General features: G+C 49.7%; 2 protein-coding genes across 9 annotated transcripts in view; one reads left to right on the forward strand and one right to left on the reverse strand.

The window, feature by feature from the left end:
- The window catches only part of PLCG1 (phospholipase C gamma 1), a 42060-nt gene extending 39897 nt beyond the window's left edge, over positions 1 to 2163 (forward strand). For 2 of the 4 annotated variants that reach the window (XM_041419139.1, XM_041419140.1), the window contains exons 30-32: positions 313 to 401; positions 1021 to 1208; positions 1548 to 2163. In XM_041419139.1, the coding sequence (XP_041275073.1) occupies positions 313 to 401; positions 1021 to 1208; positions 1548 to 1590 (320 nt within the window). In that variant the 3' untranslated portion in view covers positions 1591 to 2163. The remainder of the gene's footprint in view (positions 1 to 312; positions 402 to 1020; positions 1209 to 1547) is intronic. The other 2 variants (XM_041419141.1, XM_041419142.1) reach the window with 1 other exon arrangement.
- A 400-nt stretch (positions 2164 to 2563) lies between these two features.
- Positions 2564 to 15987, reverse strand: part of ZHX3 (zinc fingers and homeoboxes 3) — a 43880-nt gene continuing 30456 nt past the window's right edge. For 3 of the 5 annotated variants that reach the window (XM_041419143.1, XM_041419145.1, XM_041419146.1), the window contains 2 exons: positions 9476 to 12383; positions 2564 to 8211 (listed from right to left, as the gene is read on the reverse strand). In XM_041419143.1, coding sequence (XP_041275077.1) covers positions 8201 to 8211; positions 9476 to 12233 — 2769 coding nt within the window. In that variant the 5' untranslated portion in view covers positions 12234 to 12383 and the 3' untranslated portion in view covers positions 2564 to 8200. Of the gene's footprint in view, positions 8212 to 9475; positions 12384 to 13057; positions 13080 to 13771; positions 14111 to 15987 lie in introns of those variants that run through there. The other 2 variants (XM_041419144.1, XM_041419147.1) reach the window with 2 other exon arrangements.

Raw genomic sequence — 15987 nt, forward strand, 5'->3', positions numbered from 1 at the left:
CCTTGGGTCCACCTGCCACTTTGAGGGAAATTTGGAGAATCACAGCATCATAGACTGATTTGGTTTAGAAGGGAGCCTAAAGACCATCTTCTTTCAGCCCTGCTGCCATGGGCAGGGACACCATCCACTATCCCAGGCTGCTCTGAGCCCCATCCAGCCTGGCCTTGGACAGTTCCAGGGATGGGGCAGCCACAGCTTCTCTTGGCAGAAGAGAAAAAGGGTCTTGTGGGAGAAAGACCCTCTTGAGTTCTGTGGCAGGGCACTGCCACCTCACCTGTGCCGTGAGTGACAGCAGGGCTGTCTCTGCCGTAGGTTTCCGAGCTGTTCCCCTGAAGAACAACTACAGTGAGAACCTGGAGCTGGCTTCTCTGCTTGTCAAGATAGACATTTTCCCTTGCAAGGTGAGACTGGCTGCACACATGAGAAGGTGACCATGCTGTAGGGCTGAGGAGCAGAGCCAGTGAGCCCAGCCTGGCCCTGCCCACTCTCCTGCTCCAGCTGGGGCAGTGAGGCTCAGTGGTGCCTGGCCTGAGTGCTGTGGATAGCTGAATTCCCAGTGCTGTTCCATGGGGATGCCCAGCAGGAAAGCAAGCACTGGGTTTGCCTCCTGCAGCAGTCAGGGTCTTTCAGGCAGGGTCCTGCCTGCACTGGGTTTGACTTGCCTGGAAATCCCTTCAGCAAAAGCTGGAGAAGGCGGATTTGTCACAGTGCCTGTCTGTGCTCCAGGGACATTGCAGCTCAGGATCATGGAGCTGGCTGGCCTGAGGCTGTCCCTGTTGGCATAAACAGAGGGCAGAGCTCCTTCTGAGACAGATGGTTCTTTTATTTCTTCATTTAAAATAGTGCTGGTGGGAGCCAGCGATGGCTGTTAGAGCAGCTGCACGTTGCAAACCCCAAGCCCCCATGAGCCCTGGACACCCTGCAGGGCAGCCAGGGCCCTGCCCCACAACTGCCCTTGCTCCAGGATGTATGCTTTGAAATCACAAGCCCTTGACTACAGTATTTTTTTCCTCATCCAAGCAGGAAAATGGTGAAATAAACCTCTTCAGTGCTTCATCCCTACGGGAGCGAGCAGGGGACGGCTCCAGCCAGCTGCTGGCCAGCAGAGGCAGAGAGGGCTCCTTTGAGTTGCGGTACCAGCAGCCTTTCGAGGATTTCCGTGTGTCCCCAGAGCAGCTCGCTGACCACTTCGAGAGCCGGGAGCGAAGGTGAGGCCAGTGCTCATTCAGCTCTTCCCCTGCAGCATAACACACTCCCTGCCTTTAGTCTGGCTGGAGGCAGTGAATGCAACTAACTCAAAGTGGAGCTGCAGCCTTGTTTGCTGCTTGCAAACCTTAAATTTGAGCTGCAAGTTGTGCCAGTGCTTGTGGCAGTGACTGCTATGGGGGTAGGGTGGGACACCACAGCTGGTGGCATTATCCCCAGTCATGGGGGACGTGGCTGAGCCCCCACTTTACTCCAGTGGGCAACTTGAGACCAGCAGAGCATTGTCCTTGGTGGTCCCGTGGTGAGGCTGAGCTGTGTCCCCTCTGTGTGCCCCCTTCCAGGGTGCTGCGGAGGACCCGGGTCAACGGGGACAACCGGCTGTAGCCCATCCCGGCGGGCGAAAGCACCTCCAGTGCTTGTGAATCTCACAGCACGCTGTGAACTGGTTTCTATGGAAACGGCACTGCTATGGCCTACTTTCAGGCAGCTTTTCCAGTTTCTCTGCTGAAGTGTGTTCAAGTGGAGAACTAAAAAAAAAATAAAAATATTGGAAACAAACCCCACCCCGAACCAGCCCCAAGCACCCACCAACCTTCACCACGAAGCCCTTAAGAAGCGCGTCGGTGCGGCCAGGCTGCCAGGGGCCAGAGACCAAACTGTCTATAACCACAAGGAGAGACCTAAAAATTCCCCATCCAGCCTCTGCGCCACTGCTCTGCCTGTAACCCAGAGATGGTGTGCAGCTGCTGGAGCCTGTTTGCAGCCATCCCGTGCTGTGTCCGTTCCCAGAGCTCTGGGCCTGCAGTGACCACAGCAGCACCTCTGTCTGTCCTGGTGCCACCACGTCTGACCTGTATAGCCACTGCCGAAGGGTCCAGTAGTGAAACTCTACATTTACAGGGCCTCTCTAGCTTTAAATGACAATAAAAGTGTCAGTATTATGTGTGTGCTGGCTCAGGTGTCTGGTGGTCTGTGCCCTGCAGGGCTGAGGTGCAGCCGTTCCTGAGGAGAGCTTGCACTGCTCCCTCCCTTCTCCTGGCTTTAAGAGAGGAAAAATAACCAGGAACAGCCCCAGGTTTTATGCTGTTCACTCAAAAGGGTAAAACAGTTACGTGCTCCAGCTGCCTGTGCTGTTCTGAGGCAGGCTGGAGACAGAACTCTGGGATGAAGAAGCAGCCGTAGGGTCGAGGTGTCTGGGCACTCACTCATGGCATACCCCATGGAAAAGTTGTCATTCTGTTAAAATAAATGAGGAGGTTGTGATGGAACACTGCCAGCCCAGCAGCTGGAAGGCAGGCACAGCCATTCCTGGGCCCTCCCAAACCCCAGTTGCAAGCACCACTCAACTCACGTTTGCTTTTTACGCTCTTTATTTAGGAACAACCAAAAATGTCTGGTTTCATTTCAACAAACTGTACAAGCAAGCTCTTCCCCTTGCCCACCCTCACATCCACATATACAAAAGGAAGGGAAACTTGCCGTTCACTTCTCAGAAGTGGCATTGTTGCTACAGGGAATTCTTGCCCTCAGAATAAGAGCAGGTAAAGTCCATAGCACGTACAAGCTACCCTAGCCCTAATAATAGCTACAGCCCACAATCACAGGCAGCTTCTTTTTTTGTTTCCTCTTTAAAACCTTTACCAAAAGTAAAAACTATTTCCTGTTTCACACGATTGCCAAGGTGACCATTTAAAATTGTGGTCTTCAAAAAAAAAAACAAAAAAAAACGAAGTAACAACCCCCCTGGAACCCCCCACACCTGCCCGGTACAAAGACAGCTTTACCCAGCAGAGCTCTCACCCTGCTCCCTCACTGCACCGGCCACCCTTATGAAAGGTCCCGTTGCAGCTACAATTACATTTTCCTTTGGATAAATCCAAGCAAAAATTCCAGGTCATTCAGCACCAGCATGATTTCTAAATAACAATAATTAAAAAAAAAAAAAAAAAAAAAAAAAAAAAAAAAAAAAAGAGACCCCGTTAGGCTGACTTTGTGGTCTGCTGAGAAACAAAGTGATCAACACGCTGTTCCCAAAGTCTCTCTTTTAGTGCAATGTTAGTATGTGCAAGGGGAATCACAGCCACGTACCCATAACACCACCACGAGCCAGATGGGGCAGAGAGAAAGTGCAATTTTAGCTAGACATTTTCTATGCCATGGATTCCTAGCCCAACCTTCACTAGCACCAGTAAGCAAGAATCCTCCTAACACCACCTTCCATCAGTACAGGGAAAAAGGGGCTTTAATTGTGCCATCAGAATATACCAAACATCACCCAAAAGAGCACTTGGGGCATAACAAGAAAACCCAAAATTAAAAAAAAAAAATATCACTGCTTACATAACTGAGTTCCCTTGCTCTGCTTTCAAGTTTTCTGATGCCAATCCAACATTCCTGGCACACACCACTGCCAGTAAAACATACAGCAGAAACTAAATTCCTCAATAAAAAGAAGAACAGGAATAGCCTGCAAGTGCCTCGTTCCCCTCCATGTGTTGTGTTGCCTAATCTTACCCTGCTGGTTTTGGGATCAGCTGAGAAGTGACACCACAGCTTTACAGGTGAGCTGAATCACATCAGGACCTTGACTGATTTGAAGAGAGCAAAGCCAAAATGATCTGGGCAACAGGGAGAAAATGTTTACAAGCATTTTAAATGCTGTCACCCTAATGGGAATGTGCAGCATCCCATTCACTTTGTAATTTGTGCCCAAGTGCTGAAAATTGTATTTTTCTTCTGATTCCCAATGAGCAAGCTTTTGATCAGTTTGTCTCTGTTATATCTGTAAGAGAGGGGCTGCAGGGAAAACAATGTAACACTTCTGCAGGGGACCAAAATCCGTTGCTTTCCAATTAAAAAAATGAAATACCCAAAACCCTAAATGAAAAACCAGCCTACTACAGCTTCCCTCTCTTGAACTGTCACGGGACACATAACAAAAATTAACCCAGCAGGTATCTTCCAGCTCTGGTGAGCATCCTCCAACCAGGTTAAGGATTACAGTGCTTCTCTGCCAGCAGCTACTGCTCTTGCTGGTGGCTTCTCCTGGTGACCAACTCAGGGAGGGGACATGAAATCACACTAAGTACCTGCAAGCACCTGTGCCCATCCTCCCACCACGCTGCTGGCCTGATGTGCAGCATCACTCAGCTCTCAGGCAAGTGGAGACAGGAGCCTGTAGATCATTGTTTGTTTAGTGTTCTGCTAAAAAAAAGAAAAATAATTTCAAGGATACTAATCAACAGAGCTGAAAAATAAGGTACCCAAATGAAACATGGAACAAAGAATAGAAATCTCATGGCAGGGGCTGCTGATACCAATGAATAAAGAAACTCAGTTCCTTGCACCAGGAGAACCAGCAGCCCTTCCCAAGAGCAAGCCAGGGCCAGCACAAATCAGGGCTTCGGGTTATTAAGCAATTGGATTGTGTCCTTAATCTAAGCAGCCTCAGAGACATAAGTAACAAGATTCACATGGATTAAAATTGATGGTTTCTGCTGTGCCTGCCAAGCCCAAGCTCAGGCACAGCGGATGGAGGTGCAGAATTTAATTTCCCTTCCTTACTGATGCTGGCTCCATCACCTCGATCTTACACCCCTTTCAAGTCAAGATAGTCATCTTTGATTAGATGATGATAAATATTCACACACTGTGAAGAATTGTGGTGACACTTCCTCTTAACACCACAAGAGCTGCTGTTGGGACTGTCAAGCCACCTCTCAATTTTTCTTTTCAGTTTCAGATGCAAACACTTTTCCAATGTCCTGCACCAGAACCCAGTCTGTCTGGAGATGGCACCTGTTTCTCCTCCTCAGCAGAGAAACAGAAGACCACAGAGCTAAACCCTCAAAAATCTTCAGCTTATACTTTTATGGAGATTTCAAGTCAACTAAAAAATGCAGATAACAAGGAATGTAGGAGTTAGAGAGGGAACTCGATCATGTTTTGATTTCTTTTCTGTCTCTAAATCTTACCCTCCCCACGCAAAGGCGTTTGCCAGCCCCGTTGCCATGTCCGAGGGGAGTCTGCATGGAACCACTTTTTAAAATTCCTCCGACCCAAAAGAAAGAAAACTCCTGCTGTGCTTGTATGAATGCATGGAGACAAAGCTCAAAAACCTCAGCAGCTTCCATCCCTCAAGGCTGGTTTTTCTGTGTACACCGGGAAATTCTCCCTCTAGCTCACAAGACTTCTTTTCAATTTTTCTGGAAAACTGGCTGAATACAATCCAAGTGCAAAATATTTCAGCTAGTGCATCAAAACATGGTTTGAAGGGACCAGTTCATACCATAGTCCTTAAGCATTCCTGTAGATGGAGTGGGGATCACTCTTCCAATCAGCCATAGGCCCTTTAGTGTACATCAAAAATCCCACAGAAAATCACCTTGAATGGGCAAACTACACTTCCAACATATTTATATAGCAAGTAGTTAGTAAAAGTGTACATTTTTAATGTACATCATAATGCAATAAAGAATCAATGGCATATTTGAACTGTATATATGTGTAGTTAAATAAACCTGCATGTACACAGACACTACAGAGTAAATTGACCTACCTGTATTTGTTCTCTGAAGGTGACACTGACATACATCCATATTCTCAGGCTGCACAACTCCCAGATCTGCTTTCAGCTCTAGAACCACCCAGATTCTGCCACCCTCTCTGATATTTTGGGGTGCGCAGGATTGCACCCATGAGGGTGAACCCCTGGGGCTGTCACCACAGGGCAGCTGTCCCTGGTCCCCAAAGAGGGACCCACGGGGATGCCACCGGCTGAGCCATGTCCAGCCGAGGTGGGATGGCTGCTGGTCCTGCCTCCACCTGTGTCATGACCATCAGCAGTGCTCCCCCCAAAAAGGCAAATTCAGGGAGCCTGGTGCCACGCAGGCTGCTCCGGGTCAGAGCCAGCCCTGCTCACAGGAGGTGAGATGGCTGCCCTGGCTGGGGGATGCTCAGTGCGAGTGGCCGCACCCCAGGCTCACCCCGCTCCCTCGGGGGTGCAGCTCACCTCTGTCTGGAGCAGACGGTCACAGCTGGCCATGGTCTCACACCAGGGAAGCCCTGTGAGCTCGGGAACAAGCACCCAGCACATCCCACCAGGCGAGGGGAAACCTCTGCCAAAGCACTGAGCAGCCACAGCCCCTTCCAGCAGCTCAGCAAGGCGGCCTCTGGAAGAGGGGGCGAAGAAAGAATTGCAAAAGCAAGGGCGGTTAAAGGTAGAAATCAGACACCATCTTTGGAAGAGGTTCTGAAAGAGCTTTTTTGTTTTTAAAACAGATTTTTTGTAAATCTCTGGATCTGATCCTGTGGAGTTTGCTACCCACCCTCCTAATAAATATCATTTACCACCAACAATAAAGTCTCCCACATTAAAAAGCTCTCACTAAATAAAAACCTTCTACTGAAAAAGCTTGGCTGAGTTGGCTTGGCAAAAAATAGGCAGCTATGACTACTCTCCATAAATACATCAGCAGATAAACACCAAAAACTATTTAAGTTAAAGGACAATGTTGGCTCCAAAACAAACCAGGAATGTACCAGCCACAAATTAATTCAAACTAGAAATTTAAATACAGTTTCTAACCACTCAAAGGCAGTCAATTTCTGGACTAGCCTTCCAAGAGCAAAAGTGAAGGCAAAACATGGAACCAATTTGGAGCTGGGATTTGATTAGTTTGTGACAGAATGATCTGACACAGCATTTGGCTGGACTATTCAGCTCAAGAGTTTCCCTTCTAGACTTTGTTTTCTATTAGAAAAGAATATTTAAAGCAAAAATGTCCAAGCAGTTGCATCACACAGCAACCACACAAGACAACCCACATTAAAAATGTACAGGTACCAGGCAGCAGGCAGGATAACTGGGAAATTTATTTTGCTCTTTTTCCAGAACTGTTGCACATGGCCTGGAGAAAAAAAAAAAAAAAAAGGGGAAAAAATAAGAAAAGAAAAAACAAAAAGGACTGGAACAAACACTTGAAATCACCAGCGGTGCTGCAGGAGGATCTGCCATGTAGGGCTGCAAGAAGGAAACTTCCTGGTGGCAGCAGAGCCGCTGCCTTGGTGACAACAATGACTTGAACCACTCACAGCCACGCTGTGACTCTCTGTGTTTGTTCTCTGAAGAACAGACTGTTCTCTCCAAACAATGAAAAGGATTCCAGGTCAGGATGCAAAAATTATTATGTGCTAGTTCTCAGATATTAAAAAGAGACTTGGAGATTTAACAGGCTGTTACAGGCAATCTCCAGGAGCACAGGGGAAAGTGTTCTAGCCAGCAAGGGATAAATGACACCAAACTCCATCTCCTGGGCTGCCTCGGCCTGGGAACCTGCTGCCTGTCAGAGAGTATGAAATTCTCACTCTAACCTCATCTGGAGGGGTGAGAATCTCACTCAAATTCAAAATTGGCAGTTTTCTTTTCAAATCCCTTCCCTTTCCTAATACACTCACACCTATGTGCTCACGAAGCCCTTCACTGCCAGGGCTTAAGGACCAGAAAGGGCAGAGAGGATATATGCAGCCATGCCAACCTTTAGAGAACAAACACCTTAATGGACAGATGAAAAAAAAAAAGAAAAAAGAAACAAGTACTATGCCATGATAGTCCATATCTAAGCAATGACCTTGTTTACACAACGTCTGAGATTTGTTATGCTTGTATAGGCAGCTGTAGGCATCGGTATATGAATATGAAATCTGAAAGTCTGTCACTGGAAAGCAAACAGGAGCATCCTATTTCCTGGGTGTGAGCTGAGCCCCTGCCAGCTCCCAGCCATCTCCTTGGCTGGGCCTGCAAGAGCTCAGCACGGCGTGCCCAGTGTGAGCACGTGCTGTCTCGTGTGCTGTGCTCCAAGGTCTCAGCTACGGCAGCGCTTCATCACCACGTCCTGCTCCTCAGGCTTGGGTCAGGCCGGCCCATGGGTTTCTTTAAGATCACTAATTTCTTCTCAAGGGTAAGAGCGGATCCTCCGGGGCTGGTGGCTTGAGTTCAGTCTGTTTCTGAAAAAGAACACAGGTGTCAGAGATGCTGCTGGCCTTGCTCCAGGTGGGGTGCTGGGTGGGCAGGAAGGGACACAGGAGTGCCTCAGGACAGGCAAGATCAGGAGCCTTGATAGTCAGTTGCAAAGAAGGGCTAGCAACATTCAGAGGGGCCAGGAAACCCAAAATCCTTGAGGGAGTGGAGTTGGCTTTGCACCCCTAAGGAGGGATGCACCTTTGCTAAGCACCTCTGTGCCACGAGGGTTGACAGGACCCTCGCTCTGGCTGGCAGAAAGCCATGCTCAGAGGGCACTAGCAGGGGCACAGCCACTCCCCAGCACAAAAGCTGACCCCCCACCAGCCCCCAAATCCACCCTTCCCCTGCAAAGCACACACGATGTGCAGTAAAGGCCGGACTCATCCAGACCTTCTCCAAATTAGATGGGCAGGGAAGCAATGAATATTACTTGATTTTTACAATTATTTTTTAAGGTCTGCACCCACGGTGTGTGGGAAGCTCCAAAGCAAGGCAGTGGGACTGGAGAAGATCCCAGCTGGCCAGCAAGGAGCTGCGCGCGTGCACCACCATGGGACAGGGCCAGCACCTGGCCATCCCCACCTGGTGGGAACCCTACCAGGCAGAAAGCAGCCCCCAGCTGCACTGCAGAAAAGCCCCCAAAGGGCTTGGAAAGCACCTCTCCTCCACACACACATGCACACACAGAAACACGCATTTCAAAAGAGTTCTGCAGACTCCACGTCCCCTCCTGCCTTTGCAGCCTCCACCTTCACCACCTGAGCCTCTCTCCACACCTAACAAGGATGCTCACATCTGGAAGGCAGGCAGCAGGAGAGGGAAAGGAGGCAGGGGTGTGCCTGCTGCTGGAGGTCAGGCAGGGACATGGAAGGAACCAGTGGCACAGGACAAGCAGCCAGGCCTCTTGCTTCCCAAATAAATAAATAAATAAATCAGCGGGTCCTCTAAAATAACCAGACACCCCTAAAGTTTTACTCCAGCTTGAAATACAGCTAGGATTTGGTCCCTGAGTGGTGCCAGCACCTAAAGACCAAGGCAGGAAAGGGCGGGCAGGCAGTGGCACTCGCATCATCCTGCCAGATCCTCCTCACCCTCCTTCCTTTACGCCTCTCCTTCAGAGAGAGCTCCTCAGCACTTCCTCAGTTAAACCTCAAACACCAAGCTCTTCACTGAAGCTGCTTCCGAAACACGAGAGGCCCAGAGCCCCGTGCCACCCGCAGCCCTCCCACGCCGAGGCAGGGGCCTTACCCAGCCCTGTGGCGGGCGGTGGCCCGGGGGCGTCGGGGGTCCCGGCGCTGCCCCGCTGGCCGCCCGGCTCCCACGCCTCGCTGCTCTCCGACGCCTCCGCGCCGGCTCCGCACGGCCCTCTCCGGCTGCCGGCCGCCTCGGGGCCGCAGCCCCTGCCCTGCTCCTCCGCCTTCACCGCAAACCACACCTTGAGCTGCTGGGCGCCGAGGCGGGCGCGCTCGCAGAGGCCGGGCACGTCCTCCTCCCGCAGCCCCTTGTGCTTCTCGTAGTAGTCCTCGAGCACCTCCCGGCCGGCGGGGCTGACCTCCACCAGCCCCGGGGGGAAGACCCCCCGCCGGTAGTTCTCATACCACTTCAGCTGCCCGTTCTTGTAGCCATAGCGGCTGTCCCCGAACCAGCGAATGACCTCGGCCCGCGGCAGGCCCGTCTGGGACACGATGGCATCATACTCCTGGTTCGTGGGGCGCTGGGTCTGCACGAACATTTGCTTCAGCAGATGCCGCTGCTGGGCCGTTTTTTTGAAGTTCAGTTTGGTTTTGGGAGGGGTGGGCGGCCGGCTGGAGCTGCCGTCCCCCTTTTCATTTGCGCCGGTCCCCGGTACCTCGTTTTTGCCGTTGGACTCGGTCACTCGCAGGTTTTTCAGGTTGATTTTGATGGGACTCACCTTCCGCTCCGCCGCGTTGGGGTTGCTGCCGGAGGCGTCGACTGAGCCGTTTTCACTCGTGGCCCTCTGCTCATCCGAGGAGTCTTCCCCTTCCCCGCCGCCATTCTCTGCCTCCTCGTCCTCCTGTTGAGCCACCTCCTCCACTTTCTTATTCTCCTCCGCCACCTTCTTCTTCCTCCTCTCCGAGAACCAGCTGTCGATCTCCCTCCGCGTCATCTTCGTCTCCCCCCTCAGGCGGTTCACCTCGTCCTCGGCAGGAAGGGGATTTTGGGCAAAACTGCTCTCCAGGGCCTTCAGCTGCTCCGGCGCTCGCTCCTTGTACTTGGTCGGGGTGAAGTCGGGCGCCTGGTGCCACGACTGCCGCCGTGGTGGGTGGTGAGGGGCCGGCGTAGCCGCCACCGCTGCAGGGCTCAGCTCAGCTCCTCTGGGTGGGACGTCTAAGGTGATTTCGGGCAGGGAATCAAGAGCACTGTCTCCAGGGAAGACGGCCCGGCCGCCTCTCACATTCCTGTAGTGGTACCTCCTGTCGCTGAACCATTTTCGGATCTCCTTGGTGGACAAGCCTGTGATCTTTGTCAGCCGCTCGACCTCAGCCTGGCCAGGGAACTGGTTTCTGCAGAAGCTGCCTTTGAGGGCTGACAGCTGCTCATGGGACTTCTTGTTTTTGTAGACATTGGGGTCCAGGAAGGTCTGCGAGGAGATGGCAGGGCAGGCAGTCAGCAGGGACTGGGCGCTGTTGACCACCTTGACCCCAGTTGTGTTGCTGGAGCTCACGGTGCTGTGCTGCGCTGCCGGCTGTGGCTTGGGGACAGAAGTCACTGCCAAGGTGAAAGAGGAGCTGGTGCCCTTCAAGCCATTTGCCATGATGGGCTGCGTGACCAGCAGCCCCCCTGTCCCCTCTGGCTGCCCCACCACGTGGCCTGGTAAAGTTGCCTGGATAAGATGGGGAACAGTCCCAGGATTTGCAACCAGGGGCGTGTTCAGCACTGTAATGGTGGGTTGTGGCACAGACTGAATAACAGTGTTGAACATCTTCTTCCTGGCGTCTTCGATCTCCTCTGGTGACCAGCTAATGCCCTGCTTCAGCCTCTGGGCAGTGAACCAAATCTTCAGCTGCTCTTCTGGGTACTTGGTCACCACAGTCAAGTAGCAGAGCTCAGCTTTGGTGGGGTAGGGGAACTTGTTGAAAGAGTTTTTCAGGAAGCTGTTGGAGTCCATGGCAGCATTGTATGTGGGAATGCTGCTCAGTGGGATCATCACCTTGGGAAGGGACTTGGATGTAGGGAGCTGCTGATGCAAGGGGGGCTGCTGCTGCAGAGACACAAGTTGTGCAACACCCGCCTGCAGAACAGGCACGTTTCCTATGATGGAGCCATTCACTATGTGGGATGACTTCGATGAACCTGCAGTGGGCTGGCTGACTGGCACAGACCCATTTGGGAATGAATGCTCTCCATCCTTCACCTCTGCCTCACCACCCAACTGACTTGACACATTCTCCTTTAGCGTGTGGATTTTTTTGGCCTCGGGTTTACCCTTCATTATCTTCATGATAGGGGTTTTGGTAATTATAATTTCAGACTGGCCATCTGCCCCTTCCTCAGGGACCTCTCCTGGCAGGTCATGGCTGCTGGTGGCCTCACAGAGACTTTGCTCCACGGTCGTACGACTGTCCTGCTTCACCAGCCTCCAGACAAAGCCGGTGTCGCCGGCGTGCGCCTCAGCGTTGTGGTGCGAGAGCCCTTCGTGGCTGTTGGCCAGGAAGCTGCACCCGACACAGGCGAACGTGGGGTCTTTGCTGAAGTCTGAGTGCTCAGAGTCCAAGTGCCCAAAGAACTGGTGAAGGTCCTGAGAGCCGAAGTCACAAGGCCTGCAGATGTAAGTGTCACCGTCGGCAACGCCGCGGTGCCCGTTGGACAAAGCCCCGCTGTTACTGCTGCTGGCCCCGGCATCACTCGCTGCTGGTCCTTCTGCAGGAGCCTCTGGTTGTGTTCCTTCACGATCATCTTCTCCAGCATCCTGTTCGGTCTCCTGAAGCACCAGTGTTTTTACTGGTATCATGCAGGGAGTTGTGGATTTCCTTTTGCTAGCCATCGCTACAGGTGATCCAGAGGACTATTTTTCTTTCATTTAAATTAAATTCAAATTTAGAAAGAGCTATTGCAAGTGTTCTGTGGTCCAGATTCCAGCAAACTCATGATGTCCCCAGGTGTTGTTGACAAATGTTCATATTTGCCACTGAACCTGAGGATAAGGAGAGGGAGGAGGGATTAGTTCCCTTGGTATTAGACAAAGTACAACTGCTCTGGTATTTAAGTGCTTCACTCAAAAAAATAATTTCTCTTTTTTCACTGGAAAAATCTCACTTGACCTTGGATTTACTGTATTTTCACACCTAAACCTGTGAAGTGTCTGTTTCAAACCAAACACACAAACATGCCACTTTTACAGCCCACATCAAATTCTCATTTAAGGAGGAAAAACACTGAATTTCCCCCTCATTCTAACCTGTCAAGACCCATCCTTGGTGTTTCAGCAGGGAGAGCAGTCCCTGGGCTCCCTGTGCACCCAGGTCCCAGCTCAGCCTCACACAGGAGGTGACACCAGGCAGGGTCACCTGGGAAAAATGCCTGCTTTCCATCACAAAAAAAAGGATGAAAAATCCACATATTCCCCACAGAACATTTCAATTTCTTCAAAATCAGCATTTTCCATCCATCCTGTTAGGAAGTTTCTTGCCAGCTCAGAGCACTGTGCCTGTGCCAAGTCTCTGCAGACACCCAGAGCTGCTGCTGGGAGCGAGGAGGCTGCAGTATTTTAGCTCTTCTTGCTCAGCAAGCCTGCAAAGCATTTGGGAGATGCCCTTCCCATCCTGTGTACACTTCATTCCTGCTCCAACACCATCTGTGAGTCCTCACCTGGCGCTGCAAGGCAAGGTAAAGGCCCCAAAGCTCAAGAGCAGCACCACAATGTTCCTGGCTCCTAGGCTTCCCCTGCCACCACCTCTGCAGCTCTTGGCAGTCACACCCCCAGAGCACTGGGGTATTCCCTGACAAAGGGTAATTTCTCGTCAGTGCAAGCCCATCTCGCTGGCCTTTGGCCAGCCAGAGATTTGTTACATTTAAAACCAAAACCAAACAAAAACAAGCAAAACCCAACCAACCAACAATAACTTTTTCCTTTATTTTTTTTTTCCTCCTCTGAAGCTACAGCAGACCCTGAAGTGCTCCAGCCCGTGGAAGGTCAGGGCTGGCTGAGGCATTAGCCACAACCTTATTCCTGGCCTGATGTAGCTTTCCCACTTGCACAGCAAATGCTCTGTGCCTGAGATCATGACCCCAGGGCAGCAGAGCTGCTGTAGCTGGCACCAGGAGTCATCTGCCTGGTGACACCCCTCTGTCAACCTTCTCTACAGCAACTCTGCTTTTTTTTTTTTTTTCTCTTCAACAGAGGGATAAAATGATATTTTTCCAGACTGCAAGGTCACTTGGAAGCATATGGACTCACTGATTCATATTACAAAGACTCTGTGCCAGATTTCCCTGAGATTTACAGTAACAGCAACTGAGCTTTATAAAAACACTCATAAAAACTTGAACTTTAAAAAGGAAAAAAAAAAAAAAAAGACTTACCATTTTATGAGATGACTCACAGAGGTAATTCCTATCAGTTACAGCAGTTGTGCACCAGCAGCTTTCTCAGATCAGATATTTGGAGCTGATCTCATGCACTGAGAAATGCAGATCAGGCAAATGCCTGGTTGGTGCTTATGCAATACCTCCTGTACTTAGTTTTGTTGGTAGTTTTTAGAACAGAGGAATGAAAGATTCTCATGTAAAAGAAAGAAAAAAAAATCAAATGCAGGAAGTTCAATTTCAAATGACCTCCCTAACTTTATTAGATTTTTTTTTAAAAGCTTGTTCTGAAAGCTGACATCATTTTTTCCAAACGGGAGAGCCTGGATGGCTGGCTCTGGCCTCAGCAACTCTCAGGCACCGTTTGAAAGACTGACGGGAAAACGTAACTTCCCGTTAATGTGGGCTGGTCTGAGATTACAAAACAGTCCTGTAAACAGTGTTAGTCATCACTGAACTTGGCATCAGAAAAGACTGCTTGCTATGCTAAGGCATCATGAAGAGCTACAAGTTATAACTTTAAAAAAAATTCTATAAATAAAACAGGTATTAAAGGCGTGAGCTGGATTTCGACGGCGTGGATTGCACATCTCAATACCTGCTTTGTGCCACTCTCATCCCACCTTCTCGTGGCTGGTCCTGCCCTCTGCAGAGGGCCAGAGAGTTATTCATTAGCATTAGCAAGTGGAATATTTGGATGACTATGAATGGGCTGTGCTATTCAGAGGGGAACAGCATCCATTTGACACCAGTCCTGAGATCCTCACTTTTGATGCTAAGTTAAATATTACACAGTCTAGCAGGCTGTGATGACCTTTTCAAGTCGAGTCAATTAGGGAAAAAGCAGTAAGATCAGCCTGAAGGCTACAAAATACAGCTTTAAAGGCTGAGAGGAGTTTCATGCCAGGGAAGCAATGGTAAAAGGGAATTCTTATTTCATTTCATCCTGCAGCTTTAGCACAGAGAGAAGCTGCTGGGCCCTCTGCAACCGTTTTTCTTTCCAGCAAACTCCAGTCTCCATTACTGAGACAGCGCCAGTCCCTGACAGATCTGACCCAGTGTTTATGGAGTCTCTAGATATCAAAAAGATGATTTTTATCTGTCAACAGAGTAAATTTGATACAAAGCAACAGCGACACACAAAGACCCCCATTGTGCCACATTAACAAAGTGCCTCTCCCGAGCACTCCATCGCTGTTATTTTGGGTAAGTGTGAATGGCCTGACCCACCTACCGAGAACCTAAAAGCTCTGCATTTCATTTACCAGCACATTTGCATCAAACTCTGTGCTCTCTCCAACAACTTTCCTTAAAAATGCAATCAAAGCAGCCCCAGCCACCACAGCTCTCCTGCGGGGCTCCAATATTAATGCCACCTGAGAACACAGATTGCAAATTTTAGCTGGAAGTGAATCACACTGGCAATTTTCTGGGGGGGAAAAAAATTAATCAAGTGTACTGTTTGTCCATTTCATTTCCATGGAACAGTTGCATAACCACATGTTGGGAGTATGTTTTATTCACTGCTCACCTTCTGGAATGCACTTAATACTTTAATACACCGCTAATATATAACAGAATGGATAATTCACTGACTTCTCCCTCATTAAAGTGAGTCTGTTCTAATGGATAGGGTAAATTAATTGCAGAAAAAATAATCAATTGAAAAAGATCCTTACAATTGATCTCAGTGTATCTATCACCACTGCAAATGCCTCAGACCCATCTGCACAGCCATGAGTGAAGAACTTTATTTCCTATGTATTGTTTTATGATTAACTGGAACAAAGAGACAAAGCTGAATGGAAGAGTTAGCTGGAGGCAGGAAGACAAAGTTATTGTACTTAAATTCATGATTCCTATTTAATTTATACCTGCTAATTTCATAGCAAGGTAGCAGGGTAAGCAGGTCAAATGTCCAGTGCACCTAAACCATCCCTGCTGCTGGAAATTTGAGGGAAAACTGACTTAAAGTAAAAGCAAATCTTCCACAGTGACGCTCACAGAAACTAAGGCTGGAAGGAAAGATGGCTGTTCCAGGTACAAAAACCAACATTCTGCAGAGCAGCTTTGCCTCTGCTGAGGGAAACAATGCCCAGACCAGTCACAGTGAGCTCTGCAATAGCAGAAAATTTACTTCTACAGAGATTAACAAAGGGAGGTTTCGAAATCTGCACTGCTGAGTATGAACTTTCAGCTTTTTCCAGCTTGGC

Source organism: Onychostruthus taczanowskii, unplaced genomic scaffold, assembly GCF_017590055.1.
Source record: "Onychostruthus taczanowskii isolate IOZ18803 unplaced genomic scaffold, ASM1759005v1 scaffold60, whole genome shotgun sequence".
NCBI lineage: Eukaryota > Metazoa > Chordata > Aves > Passeriformes > Passeridae > Onychostruthus > Onychostruthus taczanowskii.